Consider the following 19490-nt stretch of genomic DNA (forward strand, 5'->3'; position numbering starts at 1 on the left):
GGCAATAAAAAAAAATAATATTTCTATTATTTTTTAAACAATTTTAATAGTTTATTTTGGAAGTATATTCCATAAAGAAAATAAACAACCCACTTTAAACGGAGAAATTATGAGTTTTGGTATATGTTATGTGCAGTTTTGTGTTAGGGTTGTAAAAAATTCTCTCAAAATTCTGATACTGCTAGTGGCGCTGTAAACGAAAATAACGTTTAAAATTACGGCAAACGAGTATTTTTCAAGATATGAAGAAATGTTAGTTTTAAAAAATGGGGGATCACTTTTCTATAAAAATTTAACGTAAGATGAGCAGCCACTTCATGGCCATCGTTTTTTTTTTTTAGGGCGCTTTCTTTTTAACAAATAAAAGCAAAGAAAAATGAGTATGGCCACTTTTATGTTGGGGGTTGGGGTCAACGTACAATGAACACAGTTTAACGTAAAATGAGCACCCCCTTTCAAAAAATGTAAACAGAATTTTTGTCGGGGAGAGGGGGTCAACTGTAGGTGCTCATTTTACGTTTAGTTGTGTTCATTCCTACATCAAAGAGGCACTGCGCCTTGTTTGAGGCGAAAATGTAATTTTTAAAAAAATTGCTTGTTGCCAATGTAAAAAAAAAAAAAAAAAAAATTGGCCATAAAGTGGGTGGTCGTTTTAGGTTAGATTACCCCCCCCCTTTTTTTAACTAACGTCTCTTTATATCTTGGAAACTACTAGTTTGCCGTAATTTTAAACGTTATTTTCGTTTTCAGCACCCCCGAAAACCTATAGAAGTGGTAATTTAAAAGGATTTTTCGAGGGTGGACTAATTCTTCACATTTACCTTATTTGTTTATTTTATCGTTTTTTTGTCATGTAATTTTCTTTTTTCTTTTTTTTTTTTGTATTAAGTCAAACATGGTACGATTTTATTTTAAATTATTTCTTTAGGTATGTGAACTTCATTTTCGACCTGAAGACAAACAGCGAGAGGCATCAGCATTTGATGAAAGGACTGGAAAGACAATTAGTGTTAAATTAAAAAGATCCCTATCTTAAGGATGGTGCTATTCCTCGAATATTACCAAACTGTCACTCCTATTTAATGTCATCAACCACTTTTAGAGAGTCTCCTAACGCAAAGAAAATGCGTTTAGAAAATTCTGCTCTTAAGCGTGCATTATGTGAAAGTGTTGCTGACGAGTTAGAGTTACGGAAACGTAAAACTTTCCATAATATTGATGATTTAGAAAAAAATTTACGTTTATAGATAAAAATTATTGGACTTCTATTAGGCAAGACAATACCATCATTATATGCCATATAAAGAGATGCCCATGGCCAAAAATAAAAATGTCTATGGTGATTGAACCGGGCTTGGCCGTTAGAGTATTCTGTAGTGATGTGGAAATGAGTGCTATAGGGGAGTATAGACTTCCTAAACATGTAACAGAGGAAAATACTCTGCAGATTTTTATGGAAAACATGAAAAAAATGGACATCGAAGAACAGGAAAAGAAAACTTCTAATATAAGTTCTTTATTAAAATTAATCTTATCATTTTTGCTATTAGTGCAAGATGAATCATTTAAATATTTTAATGCCATTAAGTTCATATATGAACAAATTAACATAATGACAATGAATAAGGTTAATTATTCAAGTGAAATGATGGTATTTTCTTCCTTATTATATAACTGCTCCCCTAGAGGGTACAGACTGTTAAGAGACACTAAAAATGTAATTTTACCATGCTATTCAACCATTCGAAGATTAACCTTATCAACTCCTATGAATCCTGTCATTGAACAACACGATAACAATTTTCTCATGTATATTAAAAGTAAGTTCAAGTTACTAACGCAAAATGACATCACAGTATCTTTACTTGTTGATGAAATACATCTCAAACCTTATTTTGATTATAAAGGTGGTAATATTGTTGGCTTAGCTAACAACAGCTGTAACCAAGTTATGGGGTTGATATGCCGTTGTAGAGAAAGAGCAAAAAGAACGAAAAAATAGGACGATCAAATGCCTCTGTGGTTAGAACAAACAAAGGAAAAAGTGTGTCAAGAGATACTTATTGTTGTAACGGTCAGAGTTTGGAGTGAGCTGGCTGTTTATTTTGAAACACAGAATTCGAGATGAAATGACAGGCGGTTGTTTATTTTAGAAAACAAGGTTTGAAAGCTGATGACAGGCAAGTTTTCTTGTTGTAAACAAATACAAACTCGTGATGTTTAAAGGGCATTGATGGATATATATATATATATATATATTCCTCGAACACAGTAAACAGGAGAGAAAAAGAGGAGAAGAGAAGGAGAAGAGAGAATTCGATTTTGGCGAATTCAGATGGTGTTAAAGTCGGGCAGAGAGGGCTTTTGATTTAAAACACGTATCTCCAATGGCCGAAAAACTTATCCGAACTCAAGTCACAAGCTACCGTTTTAAAATAGCTACAGCCAACTTCCTTCAAACTCTGAAATATTATTAGACCATTATTATTGTGAATAAACCCAGATTAATTGTTTATTCGTGTGTGGAATCGTTTTTATTTCCTTTTTCACCACACTAAAATCCACGGCTCTCTTATCGGCGATGTTCGCCGGTAAGCGAGTACACAACGACAGGTCCGGAGTATAAATTTAGACGATCAACTGATAATTCTGTCACTACCTCATATCAGCAACATTAAAACGGCTAAGAATTATCACCGGCAGTGGTCACTGGAAGGACGAAAATAGTGAGCTGCAAACCGCCAAAGTCGGGTCGTTTTCAGGCTGCCGTAATTGGAGTGGAAGAGTTCTGAGGTCGACGATCGTCTCAACCGACCGGCTGAAGGGGGTGACATAGCAATGAACCTGCCACAAGTACATTTGCTTAGCAGTGTATTCTCACAATATAAGGATGTCGTGCATGTTATGCCAACTAAATGTCTTCTAGCTGAGAACTTATTTGACATAATTAAACGTGTAATAATTGGCTTAGAAGATATAAGGTTTAAGGTATTATCTGTTATAACAGATAATAATGCAATAAATAAAAAAGCTATGTCTTTCTTTTGTATCCCATCAAAGCTTTCAATTGTATATCCCCATCCATTTAGAACGTCTAACCCTCTTTTCTTCTTATTCGACTCAGTGCATATATTAAAATGCATTAGAAACAATTGGCTTGGCCAAAAAGATGAACGTAAATGCATGATGCTCCCAAAGTTTTGTTATAATGGAAATCATGAATTAGATAACATCCAAAGTGCTCAATTTTCTAGTTTACATAAACTTTATGCTCTAGAATCTCAATCACTTGTGAAATATTGCTATAAGTTGACTTCAAAAGCTCTTTCTCTGACTACTTTTGAAAGGCAAAATGTTAATTTGGTTTTGCAAATTTTCAACGAATATACTAGTCAAGATTTGCTAACCTTAGGAAAACAGGAATGCTTGCCAAATTATGCAGAAATCGCAGAATACATTCAAATATTTTATATTTGGTGGACAATACTGAATGTGAAAACGGCATATAAAGGTTGTTGACTTCATAATAAATATGCTAATCCACTTACATTAAATAGTGATAATTATAGTTTCCTAAATGTGTTCTGTGACTGGCTAGAAACTTGGAATAGCATTCCTGGAAGAACTGCTAAGTTAACAAAGGAAACATATACTGCTTTGCACCATACTAGAATTGACTAAATATTGTATAAATGTACTGCATATGGTGTATATATTACCAGGAAAGTTTCAGACAGATATCAACAACTTAGTGAAGATCAGTATAATATATCGATACGTAAGGTGTATGAATGTGAAAAAAAAACTCAGAATGTTGTTAAAAATTGAACTCACCAATTAATAATCGAACTACTGAATTGAAAAATTTAAAAGAAACTAACTGGGATGAAATGACAAGAGAGCAAGAGTTACATGTTTATAAATTTAACATAGATGTAACAAAAGATGATGTTAATCAATGCAAGGAAGTACTTCCTGTTATATTATATTTAGCAGGTTATTGCTGTCATGCAGTTTTCAAAAAACTGAAATGCAATCGCTGCAAAAATTTAATAACCGGGAGATATGCTGTTGAAGAAATAGCTGAATTAAACAGCTACTTTCAGGGTATTAACAGAGGTTCTCTGCTATACCCAAATGATATAACTAATAATTTTGTCTTATATAATTATATAGTTATAAACAAACTTACAAAATGCGATTCTTTTTTAAATTCGATTCATCAGAGAAAATTAGCCATGTACATAACTTTAAATATTTTGGCCGATCAAAATCGATTATTTCATGTTGACTCTTGTGATGAGGGTCACACTATTCAGCAAATTGAAAAAATGCTGATATGGAGTTCATCGAATTCCCTTATAAACAATTTTTGTCGAAAAGAGAATGACAATATTACTAAAAAAAAAAAAAAAACATCAGAAAGAAAAATTCAAACTTTTAATTAAATTCTACAACAGATATTTGAAAAGTTTTAATATTCAATGTTTGAAATATTTCTGCCTTAGTAACTTTGTTTATACTAACATTTGTTTGAATTTAATTTTTAACTTATTGTTTGTTATTCAGTTAAACCAATTTATCGTTCGTATTTCAGTTAAACTAATTTATTGTTCGTATTTCAGTTTTGATTTTTAAAATATTGTTTTTTTGATTTAAAAAATATTTATTGTTCATTTTTATTTATTTCTATTGAATAAACTTCAGTTTCATACAAATCCAATCGTATTCCTTTTCTTTTTAAACTTTTTAATAACTTTTCTCCCTTTCAATTCGTTTTTTATTATTAATATTTTTATTATTAATATTGGATGAGTTTCAGTACTCAGCATCATGTTTATCTTTTTTAATCCAATTTTGAAGTTTTCTAACGCTTTCTGTAAAAAATGTCTGCTCATTATCGACAGTCTGTGTTCCGCTTATCTTGCTTGCTAGGACCTATGACGATGACGTCATTCTTCAACTGACAGGCCATCTATGACGATGGTCACGATCTTGCGCCCAAACGAGTCAGTCGACCACAAGTCAGCATGCTGTAACATCATCATCGACACAGTTCATGTGGACGTTAAACGCGTGCACGTTCGATAATTCCTCCATATTGATATGGACCTTGTTACCCTAATGGACTATTTTTATTTCTCCGCTAAAGTAAGCAAGGGACTTTTATATTGTTTAATTCTTCCTTAAAAAGAACTGTTTTCTTCATTACATAACAAAAACATAATTATCTCAGTCACCATTCACAAAGAAAACAACCCTGACTGTTCTGTTCATTAATTTACAATACCTTAAAATAATCTCATTATTTTTCACACAGGACTTAACCTTCTAAACTCATTAATTCCATGAAGAACTTGCATCTAACATTTTAATCATAATGACTTCGAAAGAACTTTCACCAACTGGACCTTTGTTTATTCACCTTATTTTTTTGTTAAAAAATAAATGCGGTGCATTTAAATCAGAAGGTGTCGTTTCGTTTGATTTCTTTTTTTTTTATTATTTTGTTTGGGGGAAAGAAATTTAAATTTACTTAAACTTCTGCACCCCCCCCACACATATATATATATATACTAGCAAAAGTACCTGTCGTTGACGAGGTTCAAAAGCAGCCTACAGAAAATGGACTCTGATTTATGAAAATATGATAGGTTATGAAAACGAAGGGTTGTAAAGAGATAGCTTCGAATTTGGGGGTATCAAAACCAAAGCAAAATATGATGAAAGCCAAAATAAAATAGATAAACCCCATAATTTATTATACCATATCTGTTCACACTGAAACACTTATCACAATATTCTGTGGATCTATATTAAACAACCTTGATAAATTTTGTGACATATTTCCATTCTATGGAGGTCAGACGCGAACGAACACCCCATAATTTTATTATACCATATTTCTTCAAACTGAAACATAATTATCAAAAGTATACTCACGCAGATAGATATGAAAAGTCTTTATTAAAGTTTGTGCGTATTTCCATTCTATGGAGGCTAGGCACGAACGCAGACCTCACAATTTTAATGAACCACCATTCTACCAGATCAAGCATACTCATTCCTGTGTCTCGATACATCTTCTATTATTATATGTAATCAATTTTTTAAAATAGTCAACCATATAGGAGCCTATTCGTGACCAGACACACACATTCAGCTTTATAGTATATATATATATATATATATAGGGAGGGATGTGAGACAAATAAAAAGAAACAAAACAGGTTATGTGTTCATTTACGTTTCATTTTTTTTGTTAGACTTCTTACAATAAAAACGAAATGTTGATGAACACATAACTTGGTTTGTTACTTTTTATCTCCCTATCTTGTCGGAATACTGTTTCCATTAATTTCATCACATATATATATATATATATATATATATATATATATATATATATATATATATATATGTTACATGATAAGGGCTGTCCCCTTTTCATGTAAGTATAAAAATAGAGAGATTTAGTTAAAATGAAAATGAAATAGCATAGACGAAATTCGAACCTCGTAATTTAGGTTTAGAAATAAATTACGTGTGAGAATTAGAAAATGGAATGTAAAACAAACGATTGTGTAGCTTAGAGATAAAATAGTTTCAAGAAAGAATGTGCATTGTCAATTTTGTTATGAAAATTCAATTGAAAGAATGCAGCTACAAGATATTTTAATAAACATGTTTTTAACATATTGGAAATATAGGTTACTGAGAATATAGGTTAAAATTCCTTTTGTAAAAAAAGGAAAAGTTTTGAACACGCATGTCCAGAACACGTGAAAGAAGACACATGTTTTAACATGTGTATGATGTCATGGAAAAATGGGAAGTTCTAGATATAGTTAGAAAACTTTAGAGTTAAATAAGGAGAAACTGAGAGGGAGTTTGAGAACAACAGACGATAGTCTGCAGTTTGGAATTCGAACGTCTAGAAGCGAGACGGTCACTTGTGAAACTTAGAATGAAGCTTTGAATTCTTTATGATGAAAACCACGGCCGGTCGAGAGAAAAAATAAGCCCATCATGTGTTTTTATAAACATCGTCTTTGTGTTGTGATTCTACCAAAAGATGAAGTGAAAATTGTTATTATATGTCTATATATATCTGTGTTATAAAATGTCTGACATACACATCTCATATCTACAATGTGAACTCTACATCTCATATCTACACTGTCTGAACACTGTCTCCTCATTCTATTACACATCTAAGTATAAACATTTATATATATATATATATATATATATATATATGAATCTTCATAACACGAACAATCTCTTCATAACAGAAACAACGACATTCTTTATAACACGAACATCTCTCTCTCTAAGATACAACAACATCCCTCTTAATAAATATCTCTCTTACAACAAACTCTCAATAAGATTCTAAGTCTTTCAACATCATACTTAATAAGACTCAAAGACTCAGTTATAATAAGACTCTCTTAAAATAACCCTAAATATAACATATATATACAGTGATGATCATATTTATTGGCACGGTAAAATAAAAGTTAAATTTTGTCTAATAAATTCTAAAAAAGGGATTAAATTAAAGAAAATAACAAAGTATATTATGTATTTTTAACTGGCCTTTCCGATGCAGCAATCGGATTTTAGAAAAAAATAAATAACAAAGAAACAACAAACATAATTGCAAAAAACCCTTGTTCAAAATTATTGGCACGATTTATTTAATAATCAATTGTATAGCCTTTGGCCTTGATTACCTTCCTCAGTCGCTTTTCATAGTTTACAACCAAGTTGTTGCACTGTTCAGTAGTAATTTTAGCCCACTCTTCCTGACAATAATCCTCCAATTGAATAAGATTCTTAGGCTTCCTTTGCATTACCCTCAATTTTAATGTTCTCCATAAATTTTCAATTGGATTAAGGTCTGGGCTTTGTGATGGCCACTCCAAAACATTAATATGATTGTCCTCAAGCCATTTCTTAGTCAGTTTAGCCGAATGCTTTGGGTCATTATCTTACATGAACCACCAACGACGACCAAGTGAGAGCTCTTTAGCAGAGTCTTTCAGGTTTTCATCCAATATTTTAACATAATCTTTCTTTTTTATGCTACCTGTGACCTTAACAAGTCGCCCTGGTCCAGAGGCAGCAAAGGATCCCCAAAACATCAAACTGCCTCCACCGTGCTTCACTGTGGGTATGGTGTTCTTAGGCAGGAAAGCTTCGCCAGATTTTCTGTAAATATAAGACACTTTATTATGGCCAAATAACTCTATTTTCGTTTCGTCAGTCCATAGAACACGTTTCCAGAATGCAACATCTTTATCAATATGACGTTTTGCAAAGGCTAGCCTTGCTTTCAGGTGCATAGGCTTCAATAAGGGAGTCTTTCTCGGACGACATGCTTTTAAACCAGCTCTCTTCAAAACTCTACCAACTGTATGTCGAGATACATTCACTCCAGAGGTGCTCTGTTCATCAACAATCTCCCCAACAGAGATCCTTGGGTTTTGTTTTACTTGTCGAACAATTTTCCGTTCATCTCTTGGGGAAAGAATCCTTTTTCTCCCTCTACCCTCTAAACTCATAACGTGGCCTTGCGATTTGAACTTGTTTATTATGGCTCTAACAGTGGATTTGGGAAGGTTTAGCTTCTTTGAAATCTTATCATAGCCCTCCCCATTGGTATGGCATGCTACAACAAGCTTCCTGACGTCTTCGCTGTGTTCCTTAGTTTTAACCATGGCGATTGAAAATTATAATTTAGTCACTTATAATAGTTTAAATAAATCGCTATCTAAAAAGTATCTGAAAAAAATTATTCACTGAATTAGCGTTAAACAAGCATAATATGGCTATAAAAAAGTTCAGAAAGCACGTAAACCGGAAATTGATTGATATTATACTGATACTAAAAGAAAAACAAAGCCGTGCCAATAATTTTGAACAAGGGTTTTTTGCAATTATGTTTGTTGTTCCTTTGTTATTTATTTTTTCTAAAACCCGATTGCTGCATCGGAAAGGCCAGTTAAAAATACATAATATACTTTGTTATTTTCTTTAATTTAATCTCTTTTTTAGAATTTATTAGACAAAATTTAACTTTTATTTTACCGTGCCAATAAATATGATCATCACTGTATATATATATATTAGTGAAAAATTCTATATACAGCAGCCATCTTTTCTTGTTTGTCCACCCACGCATAAGTGGTTGGCTGTCATTGGTTTAAATTTGAATGTGTCAGGTGATTGATTTGGCGCACTTTTGTATCATGCTTTTTTTTTCAGTCTACACAGAACTCGGCATCGGGATAGACTCAAAAACCCAGCAGCTCCCACTGGAGAGAGCTAAGGCAATTCCTTCATGAATACCAAACAGTTGGTGAACAAAGGACCACACCTCTAGAAGCAGAGATTACTTATGCTGCTGAATTTATCCTAATTGAGGATGACATTCAAGAACTGTTCTGCATGTTTATTTTCCAAATATTGGATCTTATCTCAATTCATCTTGAGTCCCAAGGGGCTCACATTATGCCTAATTATAGGCGCCATCACTCCCATCGAGTTTACCATGAACATTCATGGATCCTTACGAGGAACAATGAACTAATATTCTGACAATAAGAATTCGAACTAAAGGCTCCATGTGTATGGGGGCAAATCGGGCCACCGTTTTGCAAATGGACAATACCAGAACCAATAAACTTTCATTGCTGTTACATTTTAATAAATTTTGAGTTTGAAAGATATAGTTTTTGTATTTTAAATTTTGTTTTGGAATAATATTGGCGGTTTTCACCACCTTAATATTTGCAGATAATTATATCTGTTATTTACTAATTGTTCTCGAGGGACGAAATATGGCCCTAAAGGAACTAATGTCTTAATTGGAGGCCAAAAGGCTTCGCATAAATCGTGCTGTGAAGTGGTTAGAAGTTAACGACCCTTCACCAGATATTTTAAGGTCCCGAGAAGTAGTAATTAGAGTTTGGTTAAGGAACCTGGACGATCTGGTATACCTCATTCTAATCAAAACTCCAGAGGAGAGGAGGTTACAACTTTGTGAGGTTGCGGAAGGGTTTTCTTCGGAAATCGAAGAAAAATTGCTTTCGTTAAAATTAAAATTAGATGCCCCTCAAGTTATTCAACCTTCGACGGTTATGCCAGTGAAAATGCAATTGGACTGTCCGAGGTTTTCCGGAACATCCATAGATGATAAGTTTTCGTTCAGAACATTTCTGATCAAATTCGAATTTTGTACTGGTAATTTAAATAAGGCTGACAGACTGTTAGTGCTTAAATCAAAACTGGATGGGGATGCATTTTTTATAATCTCCAGTCTATATGTAACATCAGATAATTATGATGTAACCCTGAAATTGTTACGGGAAAAATATTTCAACCCTGATTTAATTAAAAATTGGGTTTTTGAGGAAATTATTCCTTCTCCGTCTCTTATAACGGATTTAAAAATTTTGAAGTCATTTCTCGAAAAGGTTAAGAGAGATTTAACTGAACTTGATCAGTCTTATGGAACTGACTTTTTTGCTGAGGGTGGAACCTCAGGGGCATTGATAGCCCACATATTATTTGCTAAATGTCCTATAAGGAGAGAATTGATGGGTAGAAGTGGTGAAAGATTCCCTTCTCTGAATAATATTATGTCCCACGTGTTTGAAATTACGGAATATTTATTAGCCGCCCCGCTCGATGTTCAGCAGGATATTTGTGCGCCAAAATTGGTGCCTTCTTCACTTAAGATTAAATCCAATATGGCGTCTTCTTCCTCACATGGGGTGAAGACCACTTTATTATGCAAGCTATGCGAAGCTACAGATCATTCGATTAAGAACTGTAGTAAATTTCCTTCCTTCGATGAGAAATGCCGAAAGGCTAAACAGTTAAAATTATGTATTCGGTGTCTGGGTGAACACTCAGATGCAGTTTGTCGTGGAAGTAAGAGATTTCCTTACCCTTGTGCAGTCTGCGGTTTGAAAAGCCATTTTAGTGTTATATGTCCTAAGGGAAATAAGTCCTTTGTGGGTCAAACAACAAATTCTGAATAACAGAACAGTATTTTTCCTGTCCTTAGAATATCGATGAAAGCACATGGACGACCGATCTATTTCTTCTGTTTGATTGATACTGGAAGTCAACAATCGTTTTTCGCCCAGGAAAATCTATTTAAATTGTGTTCTGCTAAAACCATAAACCACAAGAAGGTTGATATGGCTGTGAACATGTTGATTGGCAGTGAATCCTTGAGATTGCAGGAGTGCAGTATATCTATAAAATTAGGTAATCAAAATTCTTTTAAATTTGCAGCGTTATTTTCCAGGGATTTGAATTTAAAATTCGATAATTTCGATAAAGTTGTCAATAACTTATCTCAAGAAGGATTTCAGCTCTGTCCCGGTTATAAGAATTTAAATGGAACTCCCATTAAAGGGATTATTGGTTTGGACCTTCTGAGTAAATTAAATAATCTCAGATTAGTTGAGTGTCTTAATGGCAACGCATGGCGACACAGGGATTTCCTAATTCCGTTTGGCAAGAGCCAATATTTTTTGAATACAGATTTGAATAAGGTAGAGTCGCCTCCCTTTAATAACGTTGTGAAATCCCTTCCTCAATGCAACAGCTATTTAATCAATTCTATTCTAAATCCGATACTCTCTTGTGAGGACGGATTGAAGCCTTTCTTCTCCAAATCCACAGTTTAACGAGGGGTAGAGACGTTGCTCACTCTCGACTCATTAGGAATCGATGAAGAGGTTAAGTTATCAGCCGTGGACAAGGAGAACATAAAAGTGTTTAAAGACTCCATCGTATGGGAGGAGGGGAAATATGTAAATTAACCGTGGCATCATGATAAACTTCCACAGGTAAAAGGTAACTTTGTGACTTCCGTAAAGGTAATGGAGAGAGTGACAGAGTCCTTAGAAAGGAAGGGAATGTATAATGAGTACCTCCAAGTGTTTGAGGATTATGAGGAATGTGGAATAGTGGAGCAGTTTTTTGTCCCGCCTGGGAAGTATGAAGATTATATTTGGGTTCCACATAGACCCATTATTAAGGAGGGACCTGGGGTGACAACAAAAATTCGTCTTGTATTTAACTGCTCCTTGAAACGTCGAGAGGGGACATCAATTAATGACGCTGCCTACATGGGCGTGAACTTAACGGCTAAATTATTGGATTTATTGCTGGGATTCAGGAAAAACAAATATGTCCTTCTAGGTGATATAAGGAAGGCCTTTTTACAAATTCACCTTAAATCAGAAGAGGATAAAAACAGATTTTGCTTTTTTCCTTAAAAAGGCTGACAAATTATGTACATACAGGTACAAAACAATTATATTTGGGTTCAATGCTAGCTCCTTCATTTTGAAATTCCATGTGGAAAAATATGCAAAAGATGCAGCATCACATGCTATTTCCAACAATTTTTACATGGATAATCTTGTCACGACCGGTTGCGACGGAGAGTCCCTACTTACTATTTATAAAAATGTTCGTAGCAGATTGTTAGAGGCAGGATTTAATTTGCGATCCTGCAATTCTAACTGTTCTAAGATACAAGATAAAATGTTGGAGGATGAAACTATTTCTTCTCCCTTCCCAGCCTTTGAGAAGGTATTGGAATACCTATATGATCCTATTCGGGACACGTTTAAACTTTCTCCCACTTTAGTGGACCCTGAGGTCAATACCAAACTGGGTATTCTTTCGCAAATATCAGGAGTACTTATTACTTTATCTATGCTTCTCCCCGTCACGATACAGGGGAAGATCATTATCAGTTCAATCTGGAAAAGCAAGTTGTCGTGGGATGAGCGGATACCCGAAGATCTCAATAAGCTGTGGCAAACCCATGCCAAAAATCTAAATGACTTGGGGAAGTTTGAATTTCCCAGGCATGTATTGTCAGAAAATCAGTCTGTCGAATTTGTTTCTGTGATGCGTCGAAAAACGCGTACAGATTCACCCTGTATGCGAAGCAAGGAGCGGATTGTTCTCTGTTGTTCGCAAAGGCCAGAGTGGTCCCAATTAAAGGGAAATCACTTCCCACTTTGGAACTATTGGCTATGTTTTTAGCCCTTAAGGTAGCCCCTCAGGTTTTGGGTGCTCTGTGGCCCCTTAACATTGATAATTTTTCCTGATGTCTGATTCCCAGGTTGCTCTCTCGTGGGTCCTGAACGGTAAAGGATCCAAGAAAAATATATTCATTGAAAACAGGATCGCAGAGATCAAAAAATTTTCAGAAGATATTAATATCAAATTTGGCGTTCTACCGAAATTGTTTCTTCGTCGGAAAATCCAGCAGATCTTCTAACTAGAGGTATCAACACTTCTAAATTTTCCCAGTTATTCAATTTCTGGATGTATGGCCCGGAATGGCTCAATAGAGATGGCATTAATTGGCCAATCTCACCCTTACCTTATGTAAACGAAACTAATAAAAAAATTGTATCATGTTTGTATTCTCAGGAGACACGTCCTTCTGAAAATACCTTCCTGTTGGATATTACAAGGTATTCCAGCTTATCTAAGGTAATCAATGTCTTAGAAAAAGTGTTGAAATTTTATGATTTGTTACGTCACCGTAGTGCTGACAATTTTAATAGAGCCAAATTATTGCTATTTGCTAACATGAAAATGGAGGCCTTCTCTCATGAATTAGGTTGAAACAACCTTCCGGTAAAGTGCCTCCCCCTAGGGTAACTGCCTTAGGGTTATTCCTTGATAAAGATGGGCTAATTAGAACCAGAGGTAGGTTACAGAATTCTGATATTCCGACCTTCGAGGTCAAGTTTCTCCTTTTGTTGGGAAAAAAAATCATTATTTAACAAAACTGGCGATTAAGGAAGCTCATCTTAACTGTTGCCACATGGGAGTTAATTCAGCCTTCAGTAAATTAAGGCTGTCTGGGGTTTGGATCCCTTAGGGGAGATAAGCCATAAAAGCCTTCATGCGTACTTGCATTGTATGTAAAAAAATAAATGCTCTGCCTTGTAAGGCACCTGCAAGGTCACTATTGCCTGCTCATAGGGTGAACTTTGCTCGCCCATTTAAACAAGTCGGTGTGGATTTCACCGGTCAATTTTCCATAAAGGTTAGAGGGGTAGAAGTTAAAATGTACATATTATAAATCTTTTGTTGCGTCCGGAATACAAGCTGAAGGAACAATTTAAATACATTCACATCGTCCATTGAACAATTCCTCTTTACTCTGCCTAGCAAGGGGGAGCCTGGGAGAGACTAAGTAAAACTGTCAAGCAATGTTTGAGAAAACTATTGGGCAGAAGAAAGTTGGATTATTTTGAATTTCTGATGTGCAAAAGGTAATAAATGACAGACCCCTCACTTATATTGCTTCTGCCGACAGAGATTTTAGTATTTTAACTCCGAATCATTTTCTTCAAGCAGGCTATCAACCTCGTTTGCTTATTAATAATTATGATTCTGAATTATGTCCTGACCCCCTCCTCCCCAAATAGGACTGCCTTGTTACATTCCCTTGAAATGAGGAATAAATTTGTTGAAAAATTCAATTGTATCTGGCATACTGATTACTTCTTGTCATTAAGAGAAGTCGATGCCAAAATTGGGAGCAATTGTGCCCCAAGTTATCTGTTGGAGAGATAGTACTTATTAAGTCTCCCAACAAAACCAGGCAATTTTGGATTCTTGGTAAAATAATTAAATTAATTACTGGAAGCGACAATAATGTTCATTCTACGGTTGTTCTTAAGGATGGGTGCGAACAGGTCCATTCCTTAAAAAATCTTGTGCCCTTGGAAATTAAGGGTAATGATGATATTGTATCAACTGAGTTTATAGACGAAGGAGGTCCCTTTTTCTGTCCAACCTATTCCGTTCCTAATCATGGAACATCACCAATGGTGTGCTGCGATTACGGTGACAGCTGGTACCATTTCAGCTGTGTGGGAGATAATCAGTAAGATACCTTAGGGGAGTGGCTTTGTTCTAATTGTAAGGATGAAGCTCCTCAGGTCATTCTATATAGTGGAAATTAGCTAATGTCTGGATGCATGAGAATTTTGAAGTTTAAACTGAAACTGACAACAGACAGTGGCACACATATAGTAATATTAAGAAGTTTAACTGAATTAAAGTTATAATTATTGAATCTTAATTTGAATTATCAACAAACAAACATATTAAGGTTAATAAATTTAACTGAATTAAAACATGTTGAAATTATAAATTTGTCTGAGTTAAGACTTATGTTTATTGGATTAACTTGCTATTTGTTGTTTATCCGACCGTTTTATTAATTAACATGTATTGGGAAAAAGTAATGCTTATCATTACTTTTTCCTCTCCTCCTTGGCAGTGTGTGAGAAATTCCATATACGGCAGCCATCTTTTCTTGTTTGTTCAACCACGCATTAGTGGTTGGCTGTCATTGGTTTAAATTTGAATGTGTCAGGTGATTGACTTGGCGCGCTTTTGTATCATGCTTTCTTTTTCAGTCTACACAGAACTCGGCATCGGGATAGACTCAAAAACCCAGCGGCTCCCACTGGAGAGAGCTAAGACAATTCCTTCATGAACACCAAACAGTTGGTGAACAAAAGACCACATCTCTACAAGCAGAGACTACTTATGCTGCTGAATTTATCCTAATTGAGGATGACATTCAAGAACTGTTCTGCATGTTTATTTTCCAAATATTGGATCTTATCTCAATTCATCTTGAGTCCCAAGGGGCTCACATTATGCCTAATTATAGGCGCCATCACTCCCATCGCGTTTACCATGAACATTCATGGATCCTTACGAGGAACAACGAACTAACATTCCGACAATAAGAATTTGAACTAAAGGCCCCATGCGTATGGGGGCAAATCGGGCCACCGTTTTGCAAATGGATAATACCAGAACCAATAAACTTTCATTGCTGTTACATTTGAATAAATTTTGAGTTTGAAAAGTATAGCTTTTGTATTTGTGGATTCTTTTGCCTCTCCAGGGAGGAAATTGAGATGTGAGGAATAAATTTCTCACATTCTCTCTCTATATGATGAAATGAATGGAAATAGTAGTGTGTGTGTGTGTGTGTGTGTGCGCGCGCGCGTTATTTATTTGTTTTGCGATACTTTTTGAATGAATTCAATTATTTATACGAAAGTGCATCTATCTTTACCTAAATGCGAGTTGGGAATAATTTTCACTTTTACTAATTTGATACCTACAAATGGGGAGCGGCATATATATCATTGTAAAATATAATTATCCACTGACACGTGTTTGTTTCGTCGTCTACGACTCATCAGAATGTCTGAATCTAGATTCAGCCACTCTGGGGAGTCGTAGATAACGAAACAAGTGTCACTATATATATATATATATATATATATATATATATATATATATAGCGCTTACGTCAGATCTTAATTCGCTTAAATTAAAAAAAAAAAAAAAAAATGGAAAAAATAAAATATTTTTTTAATTTATAGTGTACATTAGTTTCGCATATAAATTTTATTACGTAAAAATGATCCCTCATTTCTGGCCCGTTCTAGCGTTTTTATTTTGAGAGCGTTTAAATATAAAAACAATTGGTTTAAAACTACGGAAGTAGCGATTCTCGGCTGTTTTTGCAGAGTTATGATTTTATTTTTATCATGGGGGAGAAATCCTGTGCGTGTATCGAGAGGGGTACTTGTCTGTCTTTTTTAGGCGATTACCTGTAGTTTTATCACATTGCCGGGGCTTACGGTTACTGGTAAAAGAAATTGGTTAATTGCTCTAAAAAGCTATAACGACCCGGAAATTGTGTGTGTATCGAGGGGTCATTTTACGTTAACTTTATAAACGAAACAGATTCCTAACTTTAAATTTTTAAATAATTCATATTTTTTTTATTTTCTTCAGTCAGGATCACACATGTAATCACCTTAAACAAAACAAAACAAAACAAACAAAAAATAGAATCTCATTTTTTTCTTTTAGGTATGTATGAGGAGGGGGGGGCTTATAAATTTACCAAATTCAGAATTAATTAGGTGCTTATTAAAAATCGAACCTATGTTCAAGACAAAGGTGCTAATGCAGAGAGTGAGTGATCCCGCACTATTTTTTAAATAGTATTTCCAAGTTTAATTAAAGTTTTATGATATATTTTTTTTTATTCAATTGTAAGTTTCAAGTATAGAATAGGTACAAAACACCCTCCCCATGTTAAGAATGGCTTTTTAAATAATAACGTTATTATTTACGTCCGGATCAGTGATCACTGAACTAGTACCAAAACAAACGCAGAAAATGTCTATGTAAACTATGTACCCATCAGTCACGGAACAAAGATTTCATATTCCAAAAATCACGTAAATTGATCAAGTAGTTTTGTTTTTGTTTTAGGTCAATTTTTACGACGTGCCTGCCAGTGCCCCTGCCCCGCCCCACCACTGCCTCAGCGTATTATAAGCACCCCAACCTCCCCATGTTAAGAACAGCTTTCGAGGTTGGGGGTGTTTATTTCGAAAGCCGTTCTTAACATGGAGAGGTTGGGGTGCTTATAATATGCTGGGGCACATCGTAAAAATGTAAAATTTGCGTTTTTATCCGCCATGTTTTATAAGGGTGGGAAAATTCAATTCGAACTATCGAACTAAAAAAAAAAATCAGCCCAATAATGGATACAGTTTCCTATTAAAATTGTTAAAAATCGTAAAAAGTGATTTTAAAAAATACTTGATCGGTTTACGTGATTTTTGGAATATGGCATCGTCGTTCTGTGACGGACAAGTACATCATAATATATTTATGTAGTTTTTTTTAGTTTTTTTTTTTAGGTTTAATTCTAAATAAGCACTCATATTTGTTTTCATAAACGAATGTGATTCACTTGGGAGGGAAAGAAAGAAAAAGAAACTAACGCTCATCTCTTTCCTCGATAAAACGAATAAAAATTGTTTTATCAAAACCTGTTTGTTTTTCATTAAAAAAAAAAAAAAGCGCTGTAAAGATATTTAAAATGTGCATGCACAACAGTCGACAACATTAAAAAAAAAAAAAAAAAAAAAAAAAAAAAGCAAAATACCCTTACCCTCAATACGGTGATCCGATTACCCATGATGACAAGAAATAAATAAAATCGTTTCCAGAAAGGAAAACTCTTGCGTTCCTCCTTTTTAAAAATAAGGGAAACCCAGTCCAATATCAAGGATAATTTCCCTATCGATCGATACTGGTCGATGGCGATACTATTCGGGGGTTCCTACAGGAGATAATGAATCCTTTAAAACAAAACAAAAAAAAAATAAAACTTAAACAACCACTGACTCTACTTTGAGGGGAAGAGAGAGAAAGAGAAAGGGGAGAAAAATAAATAAATGAAATAAAACAAAACCCGCGTGTAGGTCAAATGTATTTAATCTGACCAGAGCGAATTTTTTTTTTTTTTTTTACGGACTTGTCCGTGGAATTTAAGGCGGAGAGGAAGGGGGGAGTGCTCGTTCTTTCTTTCTTCCTTCTTTCTTTTCTTCTTTCTGTCGTTCGCTTAAATAGATTGAAAATGACAAAACATGGCAAAAATAAAAGCTTGTGTTTGCAGTCTGAGTAATGTAACAACTATCAACCGTACAAATTTTAGCTTGCAATGCGCGTGATACGTTTTTCTTTTTTCTTTTCTTTTTTTTTTAATTTATTTTATTTCTCTAACGATTTAACGATACTTCTAAGAGAGGGTGGGGGGCGGGGGGGGACATATCGAACCGATTATTTCCGATTTCGATCACGGAACTGACCGAAAATGGGTGAGCCGTCACCGTATAGTCAATTAGTACCTCCATTAAATGAAACAACTTTTTAGAAAATGTTTACCCAAACTTAACGTTAAGATCAATGACGCCCCTCCTCCCACCTGTGTTAAGAATGGGTTTAATAATTTTGTTCAAATCAACTTTATTTCTTTCCTTGATTTTTTTAAAGAAAAATTTTCAACTTTATTTTGTTTTTAATGATTTTTTTTTTTGTTTGTTCGGAGGGGAAGCTGATTTTTTTTTTAGTCCAACTTGACCTAAATGAAATGCTTTATAGTCGTCTGCCTTTTGACTTTTTTTTTTTTTTTTTTTCTCGCGTCTTTCAAATCATAAACTGTTTTGGTCATTTCCGGTTTGTTACGTAAATCACAATCGGGTTCTGTTCGATAGAAGCATCGATTTTTCTTTCCTTCAACCATATCTCTATTTATGTGAAGTTAGGTATATGCACATGTTTATATATTTGTATGTGCAGGAATAATCATTCCTAAACTAACCGATATCATTATGAATTTGGGAACACAGCTGCCTGGTATAAAGGGTCCAAATTTGGGCTATATCTGCATCCCCCCCCCCCTCTTACAAAGGTGAAACTCTTTGGACTAAGATCAATTAATAAATATTCCTTCAAATTCTTTGGGTATTTTAAAGGAATTTTAGTAAGGGGCATTAGGAAATATTTGAATTTTCAAACGCCAGATTGTGCAT

General features: G+C 34.4%; 1 protein-coding gene across 2 annotated transcripts in view; it reads right to left on the bottom strand.

Moving 5' to 3' along the window:
* Positions 1–18707, bottom strand: part of LOC145252619 (opioid growth factor receptor-like protein 1) — a 163260-nt gene extending 144553 nt beyond the window's left edge. For both annotated transcript variants that reach the window (XM_080112337.1, XM_080112336.1), the window contains exon 1: positions 18068–18707. In XM_080112337.1, coding sequence (XP_079968463.1) covers positions 18068–18094 — 27 coding nt within the window. In that variant the 5' untranslated portion in view covers positions 18095–18707. The remainder of the gene's footprint in view (positions 1–18067) is intronic.
* Between the last annotated feature and the right edge of the window lie 783 nt (positions 18708–19490).

This window comes from Euprymna scolopes, chromosome 29 (assembly GCF_053919585.1).
Source record: "Euprymna scolopes isolate OS-2025 chromosome 29, ASM5391958v1, whole genome shotgun sequence".
Classification (NCBI taxonomy): Eukaryota; Metazoa; Mollusca; class Cephalopoda; order Sepiida; family Sepiolidae; genus Euprymna; species Euprymna scolopes.